The sequence below is a fragment of the Buteo buteo genome, chromosome 17, assembly GCF_964188355.1.
Source record: "Buteo buteo chromosome 17, bButBut1.hap1.1, whole genome shotgun sequence".
NCBI lineage: Eukaryota > Metazoa > Chordata > Aves > Accipitriformes > Accipitridae > Buteo > Buteo buteo.
Window position 1 is genome coordinate 852515 of NC_134187.1, and position 19118 is coordinate 871632.

Here is a 19118-nt window from a genome sequence, read left to right on the forward strand (position 1 = left end):
GGGCTGGAATAGAATTAATTTTCTTCATAGTAGCTAGTATGGGGCTATGTTTGTGCTGAAAACAGTGCTAATAATTCAGGTATGTTTTTGTTACTGCTGAGCAGCGCTTACACAGAGTCAAGGTCTCTTCTGCTTCTCACACCACCTCACCAGTGAGCAGGCTGGGGGGGACACAAGAAGTTGGGAGGAGACACAGCTGGGACAGCTGACCCCAACTGACCCAAGGGATATTCCAGACCATAGGATGTCATGCTCAGCATATAAAGCTGGGGAAAGAAAAAAGGAAGGGGGGGACATTTGGAGTGATGGAGTTTGTCTTCCCAAGTCACCATTACACATGATGGAACCCTGCTTTCCTGGAGATGGCTGAACACCTGCCTGCTGATAGGAAGTGGTGAATGAATTCCTTGTTTTGCTTTGCTTGTGCGTGTGGCTTTTGCTTTACCTATTAAACTGTCTTTATCTCAGCCAACGAGTTTTCTCACTTTTACCCTTCTGATTCTCTCCCCCATCCCACTGTGAGGGAGGTGAGCAAGCGGCTGTGTGGCACTTGTTGCCAGCTGGGGTTAAACCACAACACCTGGAAATTTAAGTATGACCCTTATCTAGCTTTGTAGGTGAAAAGTACCAGTGACTTGAGAGCCTATTTGCAAATGGGACCTAGACTCCAATTCTGCAGGTATTTAACATTTCAGTCCCCAAATTACTTATGAGATAGAAGTTAACAGTAAAATAAACTAAGTTGGAACTGAAGTATGAATGTATTTTAACAGTATGGGTACTTAACTCACCTGATTTCTTTAAGTCCTTCTTTCTGGATAACTTGAAGGATCTCTTTATGGCTCATAGGTGTATTCGGATATTTCTCCAGGACCTGGCAAGCAAAAGCAGATTGAGAGAAGTTACTCATTTGCATTTTCACTTTAATGTTTGACTGCACAGAAAACTACATATAACAGTTTGGACTTCTCCAAGGATATGACCAAGGAAGAACTATCAGCCTCCCCACATCTCATTACCACCCCTTTCATCTGAAGGATATAAGGAGCAAAGAGACTCCAGAAGACTGGCTAAAGGACTTGTTTTAGTGCAATTCCCAAATTTTATTTCAAATGCGCTGCCCCTAGATAACACTTCTTGGAGAATTAAATGCTCCACAGTAACAGGGTGGCTTCACAACCATCAGCTTCACTTGGGAATGCTTCAGGAACTGTCACAGTACCTCAGATACACAACTTCCAAAAAGCAAATCCTTAAGCTTTGCAAAGTTGAGAAAAACCTACTGATCGGTTTGGTCATAAGTATAAAAAAAAGTTTAAGGCAATTTGGGATTTAACACTCTTAGGGTTCTTTGAAAATCTGCACACAGTTCAGGCTTAAAGGTCATAAATATGGTCTACAAAAATGCTTCCTACATTAAATTGTCCAATACACATCCGCCCCTTCCCCAGCCCGCATGAAGCACACACCAGTGCCTAAGCATCACTCACCTCCCTTTCAAGAGGTCTAAAATGCAGAAGTATAATTCACAACAGCAGAGGGATGCTTAAGACTTCTGAAGGAAAACGCCAGTTACTGCACGTCATTTGGATATTTTAAGCAATATTTGTGCTGGGGGGATGGGCAGGAAATGCCTCGTTTCCTTCTTAATCATCTGCTTTTGACCCATACCCAGCACATCAGCCCTCGCGTTCTGACTTATGTCTTTAACCAGAAAGTAAACCATCAGTATGTTAAGTATTAAAACCTACAAGTGACTTTGCAGAAAGAAATTGCCAGTTTTAATTTCCTCCGTTCAACAGCTGTGCAGAATACAAGGCTTCTAAACCCTTGCACCTTATTCCCTCCAGAACATTTAAGTTATCCTTACGGCTGCAGATTTAGCTCTCTTTGGTGAGAACTTTGAGAAGACCTTGCTGAACTGCAGCACCTGTCTGTTTAGAGAAACAAAAGACCTACATTTAGCACCATCTTTAGCTTTGGAAGCCCTAGCTGATGTCCTCATCATGTTAAATCTCTTGTTAGGTTATGTTAAAGCCTGACTTTCACGGCAACTTAAGCTATTTCCAAACCTGGTATGTGTCTTTTGCCAAGGCTGGCTGGCTGCAGTGAAGCATACTCTGAAGCATAGCACGGAACAGCAGCACAGCATTTCAGCTTTAGTGACTTCTTGAACAGCAGAGTAGCACATGTAGAGAAAAAGTGAGTTTAAAACAGATTTAAGTGGGATTTGCTTACACTCACTCTGGTATCAGTCTCAGTGACTCATTCCACTTCATTGCTGGCTGTATTGTAACCAAGAATGCCCATAGCAAAAGGGAGAAAATTAAGGTGGTTGAAGAGTGATTTAAGTCAGACCACTGCAGTTTTTAGATTTATATCAGCTCCTAATTCATGTTCACTCAGCACTGCCAAAGAGTCAGTATACTTTTATACCATTAACTTGAAACAAAATCTGAAAGCTTGTTCTGCACAGTGTGCTGAAAGTCCACAGAGAGCAAGAAGAGTTAAGGTTATCTCAATTTCCATCTGTGGTGTCAACTTTTTCACTGCAGCTAGCAAAACAAATTTGGAGAAAAATAAAGTAGTGCTATGATTCCTTAAAGAAGGAACTTTAGGGCATTTGCTATTTCTCACACAAAAAAAATACAAGTGTGCATTTTTCTCCTTGGGCACTGTGTTTTTCTCTTGACTTTCACTACATAGACAGGCTCTTGACAAGTCCCATCTCGCTCATACCGAGAGCAGCAACAACACATTTCATTAATTTTTCACTAGGCACAACCACAATGCAAGCTAATACCGTGTTTGACCAGAGAATATCATTAAAAGCAGAAAGAAAGAAAAGCTTTTCTAATTACATCCTTGCATACCCACAGGATGCTTCTACGTATTTCTCCCAGGTAACCTGTCCCCACATCTTCCTTACATAGGACTTTTTCCTGTAGTTGAGCTCAGCAAGACGATCAGTCTGGCCTCCTGCCACACCTGCTTGGCTTCCTTCAAATCGCGATGGAACCACGTCTGTGCTCTGAGGAGGTTGCACTTGAAGATCAATCAGCTCTCCTGGGTTTCTCTGCTCTACAGGAGAGATTCCCGTAGGATCCCATGAATCAGTTCTCTGAACAAGCCAAAGTCAGGCGTTTTTATGCTTCTACTCGCTTTCTTCATTTCCCAGAGGATCTTAAACTCTCATTTCACGGTCACAGAAACCAAAGGTGCCACTGTGCACCACTGTTCATACTGCCAGTCAGCTAGATCTCCTCTAGCCACTTTGTCCAGCACCTGGCTCAAAAAGTTGTCCTCAAGCAATTCCAGAAATCTCCTAGATTGGTTGTGCCCTATATCATCTTGTGCTTCCAGCAGATGCCAGGGCAGAGTCAGAACCAACTTCCCATTCATAAGGCTTTTTCCAGTTGTCTAAAGAGGGTTCATCCACTTCCTCTTCTTGATCAGCTGGTCTGCAGCAAACACCCACCATGATGTTCCCTTTGTCACCCTCCCCTCTGAACTCAACTGGTAATCTCCCAGTTGAGTCATCAGCAGTTATACAGCACAGCTCTGCACATTCCTAAAGCTGTTCTTTAGCGCACAGAAGGCAAACCTTTCTTCATTTTCCATGTCTTTCCTTCCACCTAAAGAACTCCAATCATCCATCCCTCCGTGAGTTTAATCTCACGAACATTGAGGGCTCTGCACATAACAAGAGCTGATCAAGAGGGAACTAAGCTATTAGTATCAAAACTGCACACAGACCTCTAACTCCTGATGTCCCATGCTGAACACATTTACATACAAGTATTTCAGGCTAGCCCACAGGTGTGCTGGGGAGGTCCAAGAGTTTCTCTGGAGAAGTGGAAGAGGTTCCCTTGTCACAGAAACCCAAGTGCCTCTCTTCATCATATACTTCTCTTTAGTTTTCAGTCCCCATCCCACAACAAACCTAGTTTGAAGCCCTCCAACCATGTTCCCAAAGATGCTTTTGCTCATCTTTATCAGATGGATCTCATATCTTGCCATCAGTCCTCATTCCTTAGAGTCCCATGGTCATAAAAAACCCACCCTGTCTATAAATGCTAACTGTGCAGGCAGAAGCTCATGCTCAGACAACTTCTGCCTCCTGCCTAAGCCTTTCCCATTCACCAGCAGGATCTAGGAGACCACCTGAACTCCCAAAGCCTCTGAAACTTGCTTCCAAGGCCTGGCATTAACTTTTTATCTGCTCGAGGTCTCCTTTGGGAGATCTTATTCCACTTCCAATATAGGGACGATGCTGATGAATCGGAGGGGGGGAGGATATTAGCAGTGGGCCCCCAAGATGCTCAGGGGACTAGACTACTTCCCCTGGAAGACAAAGTTATGAGATAGAGGACTTCTTCAGCCTAGAGATTGAAGAAAGCTGAAAGAAAAAAAGGCTGAGGATAAGACACCATAACAGACTTCCAATACCTATGAGAAGGTTAAAAAAATGGAGCCAGACTCTTCACCCTGGCGTCTAATGAAAGGATGACACTAGGTAAAAGCTGAAACAAGAGGTGCCAAGTGAGTATAATGAATAACATCTTCACGATGAGGACAGTTGAGAAATAGAACAGGCTGTGCTATTTCCACCCTTGGAGGTTTTCATCAAGACCTGACTGGATTAAGCCCCAAGCAATGTGGTCTAACCTCAAGCTGAGCTTGCTTTGAGGGGAAAGTTGGACTAGAGAGCTCCTGAGGTCTCTTCCAACCAGATTATCCTATGATCCTACAGGTGCCCACATGCATGAGTGGCAATAGGTACTAGTCCACAGACCAGAAGAATTCTGCTGACTTCTCCCTAACATCCTGGATCCAGTCTCCCCACAAGCAACAAGCTTCCCAGGACAGTAAGTCTGCTCAGTGGATGGGTACCTCAGTCCTTCATTGAAGGAAGTCTCTGGCCATTACCACCAGCTGCTTCCTCTTGGTGGCACTGGGTCATACCCATAGACCAGGCACAACCAGTCCAACACTTGCCAGTCTGTCAGAACTGACTGCTCCTCTTGTGTTGCCAGAGCCCTGTACTTGTTCTCCATCCAAATGTCTGCATGCAGAGGAAGGCTTTTTGCTGCTGAAAGTAAGAAAAAACTTCCATCTTCAACACTGTCCCTGGCAAGGGAATTTAACTTTTTTTATCATCTCGGGTAGTGTGGGGCTTGGGCTGTTGCACTACAGTATCTCAGCAAATAACCAGTTAATCTCCCATTTATCCTCCCTGGTGCTGCACAGTCTGCTCACCTCCTCCCACAGGTGGTTCACCCAGAAACTCCAGCAGAGCCCATGCTCCACCGGTCAATCATAGACTATCTCAACTTGGAAGGGACCACCCACGAGGACCATTGAGTCCAACTCCCTGCTCCACACAGGACTACCTAAAACTGAACCATATGACTGAGAGCGTCATCCAGACGCTCCTTGAACTCTGGCAGGCTTGGTGCCATAACCACTTCCCTGGGGAGCCTGTTCCCACGACCAACCACCCTCTCGGTGAAGAGCCTTCTCCTAATGTCCAATCTGAACCTCCCCTGACGCAGCTTCATTCCATGACCTCATCCTATCCCTGGTCACCAGAGAGAGGAGATCAGCACCTTCCCTTCCACAGCCCCCCTTGAGGAAGGTGTAGACTGCAATGAGGTCATGCCTCAGACTTCTCTTGTCCCAGCTGAACAAGCCAAGTGACCTCAGCCGCTCCTCATAAATCTAGCCCTCAAGGCATTTCACTAGCTTGGTCACCCCTCCTCTGGACACACTCCAGTAGTTTGATGTCCTTCTTATATCGAGGCACCCAAAACCGCACACAGTACTGAAGGTGGGGCCACAGCAGCACTGCATGGAGTGGGACAATCACCTCCCTCGGTCAGCTAGTGATGCTGTGCTTGATGCACCCCAAGACATGGCTGGCCTTTTTGGCTGCCAGGGCACACTGTTGACTCATGTTCAACTTGCCATCAAGCCAAACCCCCAGATCTCTTTCCACAGGGCTTCTCATCCCCCAAGTTTGTACATTGTCCTGGTTTCAGCTGGGATAGAGTTAATTTTCTTTCTAGTAGCTGGTATGGTGTTATGTCTTGGATTCAGTATGACAGTAATGTTGATAGCAACAACTGAAAACTTCAGTGTGTTAAGTAGTGTTTAGACTAAGTCAAGGATTTTTCAGCTTCTCATGCCCAGCCAGCCAGGCGGCTGGAGGGGCACAAGAAGTTGAGAGGGGACACAGCCATGACAGCTGACCCAAACTGGCCAAAGGGGTATTCCATACTGTGCGATGTCATGCCCAGTATATAAACTGGGGGGGGGGGGGGGGGGGTTGGCCTGGCAGAGGGATCGCTGCTCAGGAACTAACTGGGCATTGGTCAGCGAGTGGTGAGCAACTGCATTGTGCATCACTTGGTTTGTATATTCCAATCCTTTTATTATTATTGTCATTTTATTATTGTTATCATCATTATTAGTTTTTTCCTTTCTGTTCTATTAAACTGTTCTTATTTCAACCCATGAGTTTTACCTTCCCCCCCCCCCCCCCCCAATTCTTTCCGCCTCCCACTGGTAAGGATTATCCCATCCCAGGTGGAAAATCTTGAAGCTACCATCACCTTCAATCCTGGCCTCCAGGAGGAGCACCAGGCACTACCCTGCAGTCTTGTCTGGGACAAGGCCTCTCACAAACTCATGGTGGGGTATTCAGCCACTGCAGGGACTGACATCCTATCACGGTGTCACCACCATTGGCGTACCAACTGAAAGAGTCTGCTATGTGAGTAGACAATTTTCCTACCTCAGTTTGACAGTGTTAAAGGTCCTGGTGTCAAGGTGAACTTTCTCTTGTAAGATTACACCAAAGAACACAGGACATATCAGGAAGATGACAAATCAGAAATAAAACTTGGATTAGAGGAGCCTGAGTAGTAAGGAGACCCACTTTTTTTTTCTTCTTGCTTACAGTAACCTATCTTCAATAATACACATGACTAACACTAGGTTATAACAAATACAGCAATGAAGAAAAGAAGACTGATTCAATGGGTGACACAACTGTGAGCACCCTTGAAGCAAGCTAACAATGGGATTTGAGCTGCTTTTTTTCCCTCCCCAGCATGAACATGCTGTTTCTGAACAGAAAGCCTAGAAGAGCAAAGAACATATCAACAGAATTGTCAAAAGGTAACTGAGGATCACATGTTGTTGATCTTGCAAATGAAGTTCATAGCTCTGCATGGTTAACTACAGAACTGCATCATGCATCAAATGTAGATTTTATTGACTTAATTCACCTGACATTCTGCTCAGAGATGCCTTATAAATTCTTATCTATCAGTATCCTTGAAAGATAATTTTGCCTGCCAGATCACAGTGCAAACTCCAATTTATTTTCCATTGGGCTGGATGTACAAGAATACTCAGATGAGGACATGACTCTCAGGTGGCTTCTAAGTATAGAACTGCAGCATTTTGCTAGAGCCACTAATGTAGTGCCACAAGTCTGGGTACTGCAAAAACAGATCAATACAAAATGGTCTATTCTCAAATGCACAAGAAAAGTGGTTGCAATTCCAGGTTAATCATTAAAGCTGACTTCAAAATAATGCAAATCTGTATCTCAAGACACTCAGGAAGACACAAGTAGCCAAAAAGGCTGCCAGTCCGCTAAGAGTGAAGACTGCGCTCCCAACATCTAGACCTTTCCTTGACTCTTGACCCCAGATGGTCGACAGACAGATGAGAAACTTTACTTCGACCCTCTCCCCGCCCACAATACACCAATGAAGACAAACTGCATGAAATTAATGCTGCTAACAATATAGCTTGAGACTTAAGGTGTTACTTTGCTTACCAAAACCAACCAACCAAAACTCTGGCCACCTCTGCTGAGGAAAGACTTTTAAATAGTCTTCATAAACACAATTATCTGCTATTTGGCAATAAGTAGTAAAAAAAATCCCAAACTTCAAAACATTGGGGTTGGTACTGGGTCCAAGACTGTTTTCCATTAATGACCAGGTAACAGCACAGAGTGCAGCCTCAAGTTCACAAACAATACAAAACCAGGAGGAATGGCTGATGCACAAGATGGTTGTGCAGCCATTCAGAGGGACCTTGCCAGGCTGGAGAAACAGGCAGACAGAACCCCATCTCAAGCCCACAGGGAAATGCCAAGTCCTGCACCTGGGGAGGAACAACCACGAGCCAGCAGTGTACCCCTGAGGCAAAAAAGGCCACCGGCACCCTGGGCTGCATAAGGCAGAACACTGACAGCGGGCTGATGGGTGCGACCCTTCCCCTCTGCTCTGGTGAGACAGTACCTGAAGTGCTGTGTCCAGTCCTGGGCTCCCCAGTTCAAGACAGACACAGAGAGACTGGAAGAAGTCAGCAAATGGCAATGAAGATCATTTGAAAGGACTGGAGCATCTTTTCTATGAGGGGGGCTGAGAGATCTGGGATTGTTTAGCCTGGAGAAGACAAGGCTCAGGGGGATCTTATCAATGTGTACAAGCACCTGACAGCAGGTTGTAAAGAAAACCAAGCCAGGCTCTTCAGTGGTATCCACTGAGAGGGCATGAGGTAATGGGCACAAGTTGAGTGTGGTGGTGGTTGGGGTTTTTTCCATTGGGTTTTTTTAATTATTATTCTGACAGTGGTCAAACACTGGAAAAGGTTGCCTAGGGCAGTGGTGGAGTCTCCAACCTTGGACTGGACAATGTCCTAGGAACCTCACTTTCAGCAGAGTGGTTAGACTAGACAATCTCCAGAGGTCCCTTTCAACCTCAATTGTTGTGTGATTCTATGATATAGACCTTCCTCAAGTGATCAAAAGAAGCTGATTTAGTCACTAAAGGTCTGAGGTTAAGTATCACCATGTAATTTTATGTTGCCCATACTTTCTAGCTGACCGGGTTAAATAATACAAGGAACCACTTTCCACAGGCTATTGCAAGTGCTAAACAATGCATGGCAAGGAATGGGAAACTCCCATACAAAGTTAACACCTTTGGTTTAGGAACTTCACTCAAAGACAGCTGGGAGAGTATTCTGAGGGGAAAAAAAAAAAACCACCAAGAATCACTCTACACTTGCCTTTATTTTTTAATTTAAGATTTTTCCTTAGCCATTGTTATTATTTATTGTCAAGACACTATTGTGATAGATTAATTTGATTAGACAATACAGACATTCTTAAAATGACAGAAACAGCCTTCAGAAAGTATCTATGGAAGTAGCGATCCATGTAATCTAACCAGCACACAATAAGAAGGGATCTTAGTCTTTCACTTAGGATAACTGGGAACATGAGAAGGAGGGAGAGAAGGATGCAGAAGCATGCAGAAGGGGAAAAACATTCAAACAGCTTCACATTCTCATCCTTCATCTCAAAATACTGGAAAAACAGGCACACGAAGTTGCAAGTCTAACAAAATCAAGCAAGTTATGGTCAGAGAGAGAAGTACAGATTCAAAGTTTTATGGATTTTAGTCTGAATGGCTAGCAATAACTTTGACACGTAAGGCATAACTGTAGAAAAGGGTCCTCAGATTCACTACTCTTATTCCATAAAATAGGCACTGAAAACCCTTTCATCATCCGCAAGTCCAAGACGACATCTAAGGAGGAAAAATAAAACACCGCTATTATTGCAAAAGCATGAACAGGAACAGGCCATTGTCTTAAGGCTTCTAGATCACTGAAAACATTTTATCCAGTGAATACTAAGCAATTAGGTATGGTTTAAATAGAACAAAATCATGAGAAGGGTCCAAGATTTGGGAAGTGCACCGGATACTTAAACTCAGTCTAGACCAGCTTATCTGGAAAAACAAACTTTTCTGGCTGAGCAGCCATGGCTTCATCTAACAGCTAAAAGTTTGCACAGGAATTTAGAAGCTTGTTTACAGCGGTCAGACCCTTCCCAGAAACCTCAAAACACACACATCTCCTGTGCAACCTGATCTCCAACCAGATCTAAGGACAAACCAGAAATGAAGAGGTTGGACAACCCACCCCTGAGAGTGGTCAGGGGACTCCGAGTCACCAGTCCCATATTTTCCAAAGGCATGCAGCCCCCCCATCAACTAACCTTAAGCAGAATGCCAAGCTCTGCAAACACCCCAAACGGGGTAATGAACATTTAAATCTGCACGAGCCACACCACCGCAGGACTGCTTCACATATCTCAAAACTGAACTGGCACACTTTTATCCATAACTGCCTTTAACGAAGAGGCACAGAGGCCAACAACAGCCCAGTGACATTAACCCAGGCATTGCTCCATGGCCATTTTGGCTCACCGTGCTTTTGTTAATTTTAGCTAATCCTGCACTGTAGGATCAAAGTTTCTTGTGTTGGGCAACCGCCACCACCGGTGAAACTGATTAAACAACTAGCTCTGGCTACACAGGACCAAGATTAATTTGCACTATCCTGATAACAGTCATCATCTCATGCTCTTTAAGAAATTTGTTTAATACTAACTCTGAGCCCACTTAGATAAGCAAAGCAGTTCACATCTTCAGATGCAGTAATAACTGTGCCGCTTTACAAGCTGATCCAGAAGAACCAGGAACAAGGATTAAAGAGATTCTTAAAAAACCCAATACACCTTAAGGACCGTCTCCTCTCTTTTCCCCTTGTAATCCCATATCAGATCTTTCACTTGAGTCCTTTTTCATTTACTGTGTAAATAAATAAAAACTACTACTACCTGCCACAGAACTGAATGAGAGGCATTTTAAAATTAAGAGTCAGGATTTATAAACTACCTTCGTACTACCCTCAGCATTAGTCGAGATTAATACAAAGAACACACTAGCAAGTGCCATCACTGGGTACTGAAAAAACCTCATTACTTGAGCCTAGCTATTAATACTGAAAAGTGTCAGTGTTCAATAAAGGTGAAGCCATATACTAGAGATGGTCTCCCTCATGCTGAAATTATGCCGCCTTAGGTGTTGAAATATTCTAGTTGGGTCATTGTTAACAAAAACCATTAATAGAGTTATATATGTTATAGTACACATTGTTTTCCACCCTGAAGCTGTCCCAGTTTCTGCAAAGGTTTCCAAGAAAACAGGATCATCAGAAGAAAAGGTATTTCCTAATTTCACATCTTGGAAGAAAGGCAGCTTTCTTACTCTTACAGAATTTACAGCGTGAAGAATTTATTCACACCACCTGCAATTAAATTTAAAGCATTACATTTCAGAAGCAAGGTAGGCAGCTATATCAAGTGGACCCAGAAAAGTGAGAGACTCCCCTACGAGCACCCACCTGACACACCGGAACAAAGTCTGCAACAAAACACATGAAGAAACCTCTGCTCTTCCAAGCACCTCAGTTTTGCCACATTTCCCCAGGTATCACAGATTTACAAGCATTGGCAAGAGCAGAAGATTGTGTCACACCTCAAATCTATAGTAGAATAAGCAAAACTGCATTTTACCCAGGCTGTTTACAGAACAAAAAGTAAGCTTGCAATTGCATCCAAACTGTTGGAGCAGATATCTGACATGTTTCTTGGAGAACTGAGGCGTGGTTTAGATGTACCAGTGACTGAACACAAACGATAGAATAGTAAGAGTTGGGGCTCTTGCTGCATGAAATCCTTGTCATTACAGTATTCCTAAAACAGAAGGGTGATTCTGGAATGTGTGATAAAAACAGGGGAACACCCAAGTGGAAGATGTTTCAATGCAAGAGAAACTATAAAGGGAAAGCAAATGTAACAATAGGAATTACTTCAGGGTTCATATCTCTTGTTATGGTTTTACTGAACTCAAGCTCAAAGTCCATATTCAGCTTCCAGGTTCCAGGTTGACCTATTGCAACATGATCCAGAGGAACCCTTCTGCTTTGGCTGTACTGCCTACCAGCATTCCTGACTTTGAGAACAAAACGCAAAGACTCTGGGATTGCCAGCACAGAAAGTTGCATTTCCAGCATCTCCCTATACAACAAGGATTTGCTCATAAGCAAGCGTCCTCTTAACCTTACAGGAAAATATTTCTGCTACGAGTCTGAACTTGCTGCTCAAGTCAGCAATGAGGACAACCAGGTCCCAGCCAGCAGGATGGAGGAGGAAGAAAGACGGGGACGAGGAGGAGGATGGGGTTGGAAGTGCAGGCAAAGTGGGGGGCATGCCAGCACACATCATCTCGCAGGTGGCCCAGCCCACAGTTGGGAGCAGCCTCCACCTCAGTTGCTGGACCTCAGAGAGGACCTGCGGTGACCAGCAGCGATGCCTTCGGTAAGCTTGGCAACCCCAGCACGATGGCATGGAGCTACAGGACAGAAGCCATCAAAATCAAAGAGCTCACATAATAAAAGTTTACAACAATCAGTGTGCCGATGCATTAGCGTTAAGTGCAAATAGGAGGGTTTAAAAGTTAAAAACAAGCCAACCAACCTCTGAACATGATTATCCAGGGTTGGCTGCTTTGGGAGTAGTTTGGCATGCATTTTCCAGCATTATTAATCCCAAACCAAAACAATCTCATCTCTACATCAAAGCTTTCACCTCATTTTTAGAAATCTTTTAAAATGAAATCAACAACCCTTCTCCCTCTAAGCCTCACGTAACAGCAGTCTGTTCTCAAAGGGAACTCCCCAAAGCTACAGCAATTCCCATGTGCTGCACTGGTCGAGCTGCAAGATAACACACACTTGTAAACGAGAGATACAGACTGAACAAGAGGGATTACTGCCCACACAATTAAATTTTTGGTACCGGACACTGGTACAGCCCAGGTTTCGCTCTGAAAATCTACCAAACACTGACCCGCACACCACAGATGCAAATTGCCCAGTGTTACCAATGCTGTTTAAATGAATGCAGTAAAGAAACGTAAATGTCTTGGGCCACTGTATCTGCAAAAAGTGGGACGTGTATCTCCTCTGAACTGCATCCCAAGTCTCTCTAGTGAGTAGAAATCTTTGGTTACAGAGTTACGTCTTCGGTTTAACAGAGTTAAAACTGTTAGGATACCTTCTCACACAGTACTAGGCAGACCAGATAACCTCCCCATTTTAGATTTTATGCCTTTCTTCAGTCCTTTGACAGGAGGAGGGGAACCACAGGAAGATAATCTTCAAGCAAAAGAGCAAGACAAAGGGCTAGGATTATACTGATCAACTGATGATTAACTGAAAACAGCTTAGGAAGAAAGCAATGAGAATCTCAGTTCTTACACCTTTGCGTTTAGTCCACAGTTGTCAAAACCAGCAAGAGCAAGGGTGTTGACTTGGACATGTAGTTAGAAGCTGAAGATCCAGACTTAGCTTAGGAGGGATTTCCACATATACTATTTCATCTAGGTTCTTTCTAAAAAGATGCAGACTAGATTTGCATCTTTTTAGAATTACATTCGTCATTCTCCTAGCTTCTTACTAGGAAAAATAAACTTACTCTTCCTTTACAGCTTAAAAAGACAATGTAGTGAACTCCCTTGTGCTAACAAAAGATGGGAATTAACTAAGCCCACCACTGCTCTTCCCCTTCCCAGTTCCACCCACTCTCAGCTCTAACTGCTCATCACGAACAAAGCTCTGGATAGTGGGGATTTCCATCCAGAAAGCTGGAGCATCACGCAGCTACTAACACTCCGCTCCCCTGACATTTTCATACACCACATAACAATCCAAATAGGACCAAGTTGTTGGGAATCAGACACTTCTTTCCAGCGAAATACTGGAATACATCACTTGACTGTATATCCCTGACCATTACTGCTAATAGATGCTTCTCAAACATTTATCCCCAGTATGACTATCAAAAGAAAGCCCATCACCAAACACATACCTGCTTCCAAGACTAAGTGCAAGCAAGCCCAAGTGACTCAAAGCAAATCCATACAGTACAGCCTTCCTTTTCCTGAAGCAGGACTAGTGGGGAAGGAAGGACAGAAATAGTAATTTAACTTTTAAGAACTGAGATAAATTGTTCTAACTGAATTTAAAAAACAACTCAGCTGTAATAAAATTATCAGCTTATTACAGCTCACACTGTTCAACAAAATATATTATCCTGAGCATCTTCCGTAGTTATATTTCTAGGGAGAACAAGTTACTGTATGATAGCTTTGTAACAAATTGATTATTCAGAGGCAGGAAGACTTTCAGATGGTAAAAGTTGCAAAAGTAATTGAAATGAATGTGTGTGATAGAACACAGGCAATCAAGTCTACTGGAAACAGGAGGTAAGACAGGATCTCCAGCTCCTAAGTAGCTCTGGAACAAACAGGTTTTTCTTTAGCTGAAAAGATTTCAGAGTCTTGGCACCAGCAGTGGTCCCTATGCTGGATCACAAATACAAAGAGGAAGAGCTGCATCTTCCTCCCTTCCCCACTCTGCGGCTACCACCTTGGGAACTCCTAAAGCTCTTCTACTCGTTTTGGACCCAACACTTGTTTTCATAGCCAAAGTGCAGGTCTTAAGTTTCCTGCATGCAGCCAGGAGCCGATCAGAGAGATGGTGTTACTGCTGCATCAAGCCTGCGTTTGACAAGCTTGCCAAACACCCAAGTGAAGATTATAGTGCCTTCATAACACAAGGAGCTTCTACTGTTCCTTTCCCTGGCACACACGACATTTTGTGGCTTATGTCATACCATAAATGCAGATGCAGACAACGCAATACTATTTGTTTTTCATCCTACCAGTGTGCCTGATGGGAATCAAAGGGCAGAAAAAACAGTTTCTAGGTACACGCCACCTATATTCATGTCACCTCTTATCTGCATAAGGGAAAGCTCAACAAAATGCAAGAGTACCTTAGCGATGTCCATGTGGAAGGTCTTTCATCTTATGATGCATTAGCCAATGTTTAGGCCTAGATGGTACATCATCTGCAGAAAGTTCTGTCAAGTAGCCCTACTCCTGCCACATCAATACTCTTTCATTATTGGCATTTCCAACAGTTAAGTGAAACTTTCTTAAAAAAAACCAAAGGTATCTGTATCACTCAACTCCACCTAAACTGTCAGTGCTCCAGCAGAGTGCCATGCCACCACTGCTTCACTGTCAAAGCAGAGGGAACTTGCCAGAGGTCAAGCTTTCCCCGATGCCAACTGCCCATTCACTCATCCCTAAAGCCACCAGATTGTAATTAGGCTAAACCTGATGCAGAAGCAATCTGTGATACCTAATTACCTGTTACTTGTTTCACATTTCAAGCCCCTAAACTTTACAGGGAATAAAACTGCAGCATCTGGGAATCTGACCATCTACTAGCAGGAGCAGCAGAGCAAAAAAAGCAATTCTGGCAAAGCCATTTCAATCTCATCTGTCAGCAAGTCTTCCCCCTTGCCTTTTAATATCCTTGCTGCCTTGCCTTGCTATTTGTGGCTCTTGAAAGTTGGAAGAATAGGATTTTCTCAATTCAGCTCAGCTTTCAACACTCTTCTGCATGAAGAATTTCTACAGTTCTTGTTATAGTCTGGTATTTTACTGACAAAACAGAAATATTAAGTTTCAGAAGTACTAACAGCAACTGTATTTAGTTTTCCTGAAGCAGCACATGACCATTTCCCCCACCCCAAAAGTGCTACACCACCAAGTTATCCATATCTCCATTACATTGCTATCTTTCCATCTTTAAATACCAAAATGAAAAAAGCTAATAGAAAATTAAAATATACTGTTAGAAACTACAAGCTGGAAACAAGGCTTTGAACACTTCCACTGCTGTGTCTTTTCCAGCAGATGACATCAGGAACACGCTCCTTCCAGTTTCAACGCCAGATCTTCAGGAAATTTAGCAACTGCTGAACAAAATCAAACATTTAGTACTGATTACTAGCAAAGAAGGATGAACATTATGACAGGGAACCCACTCCATTTATCATATGAAATTAATCAACACCTTCATTCACATATACCAAGGTTCAAGGCTAGTTAATAGCTTCAGAGCATTCTCAGGGCACCAAATTAGCATGCGCCTCACTAAAATGCAGTTACACCACAGGCAAGCAGCTCCTTAGAAGGCTGCAATGAATCATTCATGAATACAGGAGCTAAAATCCTTGTTAACGGAATTAAAAAAGACATCCCCTCCCCCAGACCTGTCCCACACAAAACGACTCTTACTGGGTGATACTGTTCGGTTTTCTTTTATAGCTCATCCTTTGCCAGAAGCAAGAGTTGGCCGTACTTTTCAGTTTAAGAAAGCTCTAAGCGATCAGAGTAAGTTCTGCCCATGTAACCATGACAGTGTATCATGCCACTACTCAAAATTACATAGGATAAAATCCTCACAGAAACTTCTGTTTGAAGTGGTTGGGGGGGTTTGTTTGTTTGTTTTTGTTCGGGGGGGGGAGGGGGGTCCAGTGTTTTTTTTTGGTTGGTTGGTTGGTTTTTTTTAACAACAATCTGTCCATCAAGGCTTAAACAAGAGATTCTCCAAGACTGGATATGAAAGAACACCTTAGTCCATTACTGTTTTCAGCAAGCTTTGGTAAAAATGCACTTTGGAATTCTTGCTATTGATTATTCCCTTATACAAAGGAGGAATTACAATTGGGCAACCTAATGCTGTAAACTTAATCATCACTTACACTTGGGCTTTCTCCTGGAAATAGAATTTAAACTTCATAAAAGCCATGAATCCACAGCAACTTGAAGAGTTATTAGCTCAAACCCCTCCATGCTCTGGAGGGACAGGCAGCAATACCTGCTCATTAGGTTCATCTCAACCTCATACCTAACACAGCCCTCTTACCTCCTGGCCATTCCTTTCTAGGAGGAGAATTCCAGCTGCAGCTACAGAAGCCAGCAATAGCTGCAAATTTCCTTATACACTCCTTCAGCAAGGAATAAGATTTATGCAATGCAAACCTTTTACAGAGAAGTGGGTCAGCTATAAAAAAACCAAAGTGTATGTGAAATTTCTTTTCAGTCAGTCAGTACAGAACAGTGTGCTGGGCAGAGGCAGCATGCAAAATACCGTTTCACTCTGGCAGCAATGAGAGGAGTGAAGGGGGGACTGAAGGACTTGACCTAGATTGCAGTATCTTTTCTACTCATCCAATTAGCCAAATGCTATTCAAGGTTTTAACCAGAAATGAGGTCAAGACAGAATGGACAATTCCATGTTATTAGAAACAAGTGCCATTAAATGCCAGTGCATGTTATCACTTTATGCAGCATTTAAGACTAGCATGTCGCACCATTTTTAAATGTGTTGGAACAGTAGCATGAAGAGGCGAGATCCAAGAGTCACACTTTGCCTTGAGGACCCGGTTAGGCAACTGTACAACTCAGAGCACAGCAGGAACCTGGAGGAGGACACAGGAGGACACCAGGCTACGCTGCTGCAGCAGTTCCACAGATGTTCATTGCTTGTTTCTGCTAAGATACGCCACTGGAGAGACAAGGCAGAACAGGGACATGGGTTTAAAGTTGTACACTGCTACACAGCAGAGACAGGAACCAAAATTGCCTGTATTTAATGACCATTTCATTTCAAGGATATGGCCAAGAGGAAACTGAAATGCTGCTTCTAATAAACCATTTCTGGATTTGTGAAAAACTTGTCCCACCGAAAGACAACATGACCATTCTGACTACCCTGTGCTCCCACCAACTTCCAAAACACCCACCCAGATGCTTGATAAGCTCAGCTTTAAGTGGAGAACAAACAGTTTGAAAGAAACTCAACAGGATTATATCAACCTCAAAGACTGGGAGAAGTCTGATGTCTAGGACAGATTTTTGTGGGGAAACCCTAAAAGTGACCATCCCTACAAAACAACTCAAAGGTTCTGGACTTGGAGCTTACATCCCTGAATTTAGAGAACAGAAACCAAAGTGGAATAGCACTTCTGAGACAAGGGCTTGTGTGCAACGTGCCTTCAGCAATAACGTGTGTATGAGATGGGAGAGGGGCAGAAGTCTATCAGTAGAAACTAACAGAGTAGCCTTTTTAAAAAAAAAACCACCTCTGCATTATTTTCCAAGGTTTCAGAATGCTGAGGAGTTATACAGTAGTGATCTAAAAGGGACATGAGAAGGTCACAATATTAGCAAGAGACAATTATTAAGCAAGACCTGCTGAACTGCTCCTGGCTGTACATTTTGGCTCCCACGCACAGAGCAAGAGTTCGGGATTCAGATGCAAAATACTACCAAAGTTGTCATCTTCGCACATAAATACTTCTTTCAAGTATAAATGGTCTCAAGCTCCCAACAAACATATGTAGAAACAAAATTTATATTTGAGTTTAAGCCCTGCAGTAGTGCCTATGTTTAGTTATTGAAAGGAGAGCACCGGACAGACAGCAAGGTGGTGCAGGTCTGGTGCAGGTCACCAGTTCCCAACAAGAAAATAAATGGCAACGCAATTGGAGAGCAAACACCAAAGAGGTCAGAGTCCCAGAATCTGTGCATAGCAGCCCAACAAGGAAGTCTTAAAAATAAACAGTCCTCAGACAGCCATCCTGCACGGGGCAAAGAGCTAAACTGAAGCCAGCTCTTGCTTGAATCAGGTAGCACACCAGACCTACTCCTAGGAGGAGTTTTTGATATTTGTATATGAAAGCATAGGCATGTTAAAACCAACACAACCAGCTACTAAACTTAAACAATTTATTTTACTTAACTTACTGGCAAGAAACTGTATTTGTCTCAAATGACTGAATTTCCTATTAAAACACCAAACTTCTGCAAGCTGAAGTGTCCACACTGATGTTGAAAGATGGTCCTGCACCTTTGGCACATCTCCCTTCCTCCAGGCTGCGTTACCACGTGTGCTGGCAAAGTGGTAAACAAGATCAGGGATCTAATCCAAGCTAAAAATAATTTCACCTTTTTTTTATTTAAAAAAAAACAGCTTTACAAATGGAGTTTGCCAAGTAGCTTCACACACTCTTATGGCAAAAGAGGCCAGAGCAAGGGCAGCGCTGATACACACCTCCCCATCTGGCAGCAGCAGCAGCAGCTTGAACAGTTAGTAAAACAGCCTTTGACTTGCAAATATCACACAGGAGCCTGCAGGAAGCAGGTAATTACATCTCCTGTGGATGCCAGCCTTGGATCCTGCACAGGTTCATCCTTCTACCAAGGTAAGGAGAGTCCCAAAAGGAAAGTAAGAAACAAGCATTCATGACAGCATGTGGT

General features: G+C 43.3%; 1 protein-coding gene across 4 annotated transcripts in view; it reads right to left on the bottom strand.

The window, feature by feature from the left end:
* Positions 1–19118, bottom strand: part of ASXL2 (ASXL transcriptional regulator 2) — a 129727-nt gene that overhangs the window by 94983 nt on the left and 15626 nt on the right. For 2 of the 4 annotated variants that reach the window (XR_012653276.1, XM_075048832.1), the window contains exon 2: positions 792–874. Coding sequence is in view for 2 of the 4 variants with exons in the window: in XM_075048832.1 (XP_074904933.1) it covers positions 792–874 (83 nt within the window). In the remaining 2 variants the exon portion in view is untranslated. Of the gene's footprint in view, positions 1–111; positions 234–791; positions 875–1490; positions 1542–19118 lie in introns of those variants that run through there. The other 2 variants (XM_075048834.1, XM_075048837.1) reach the window with 2 other exon arrangements.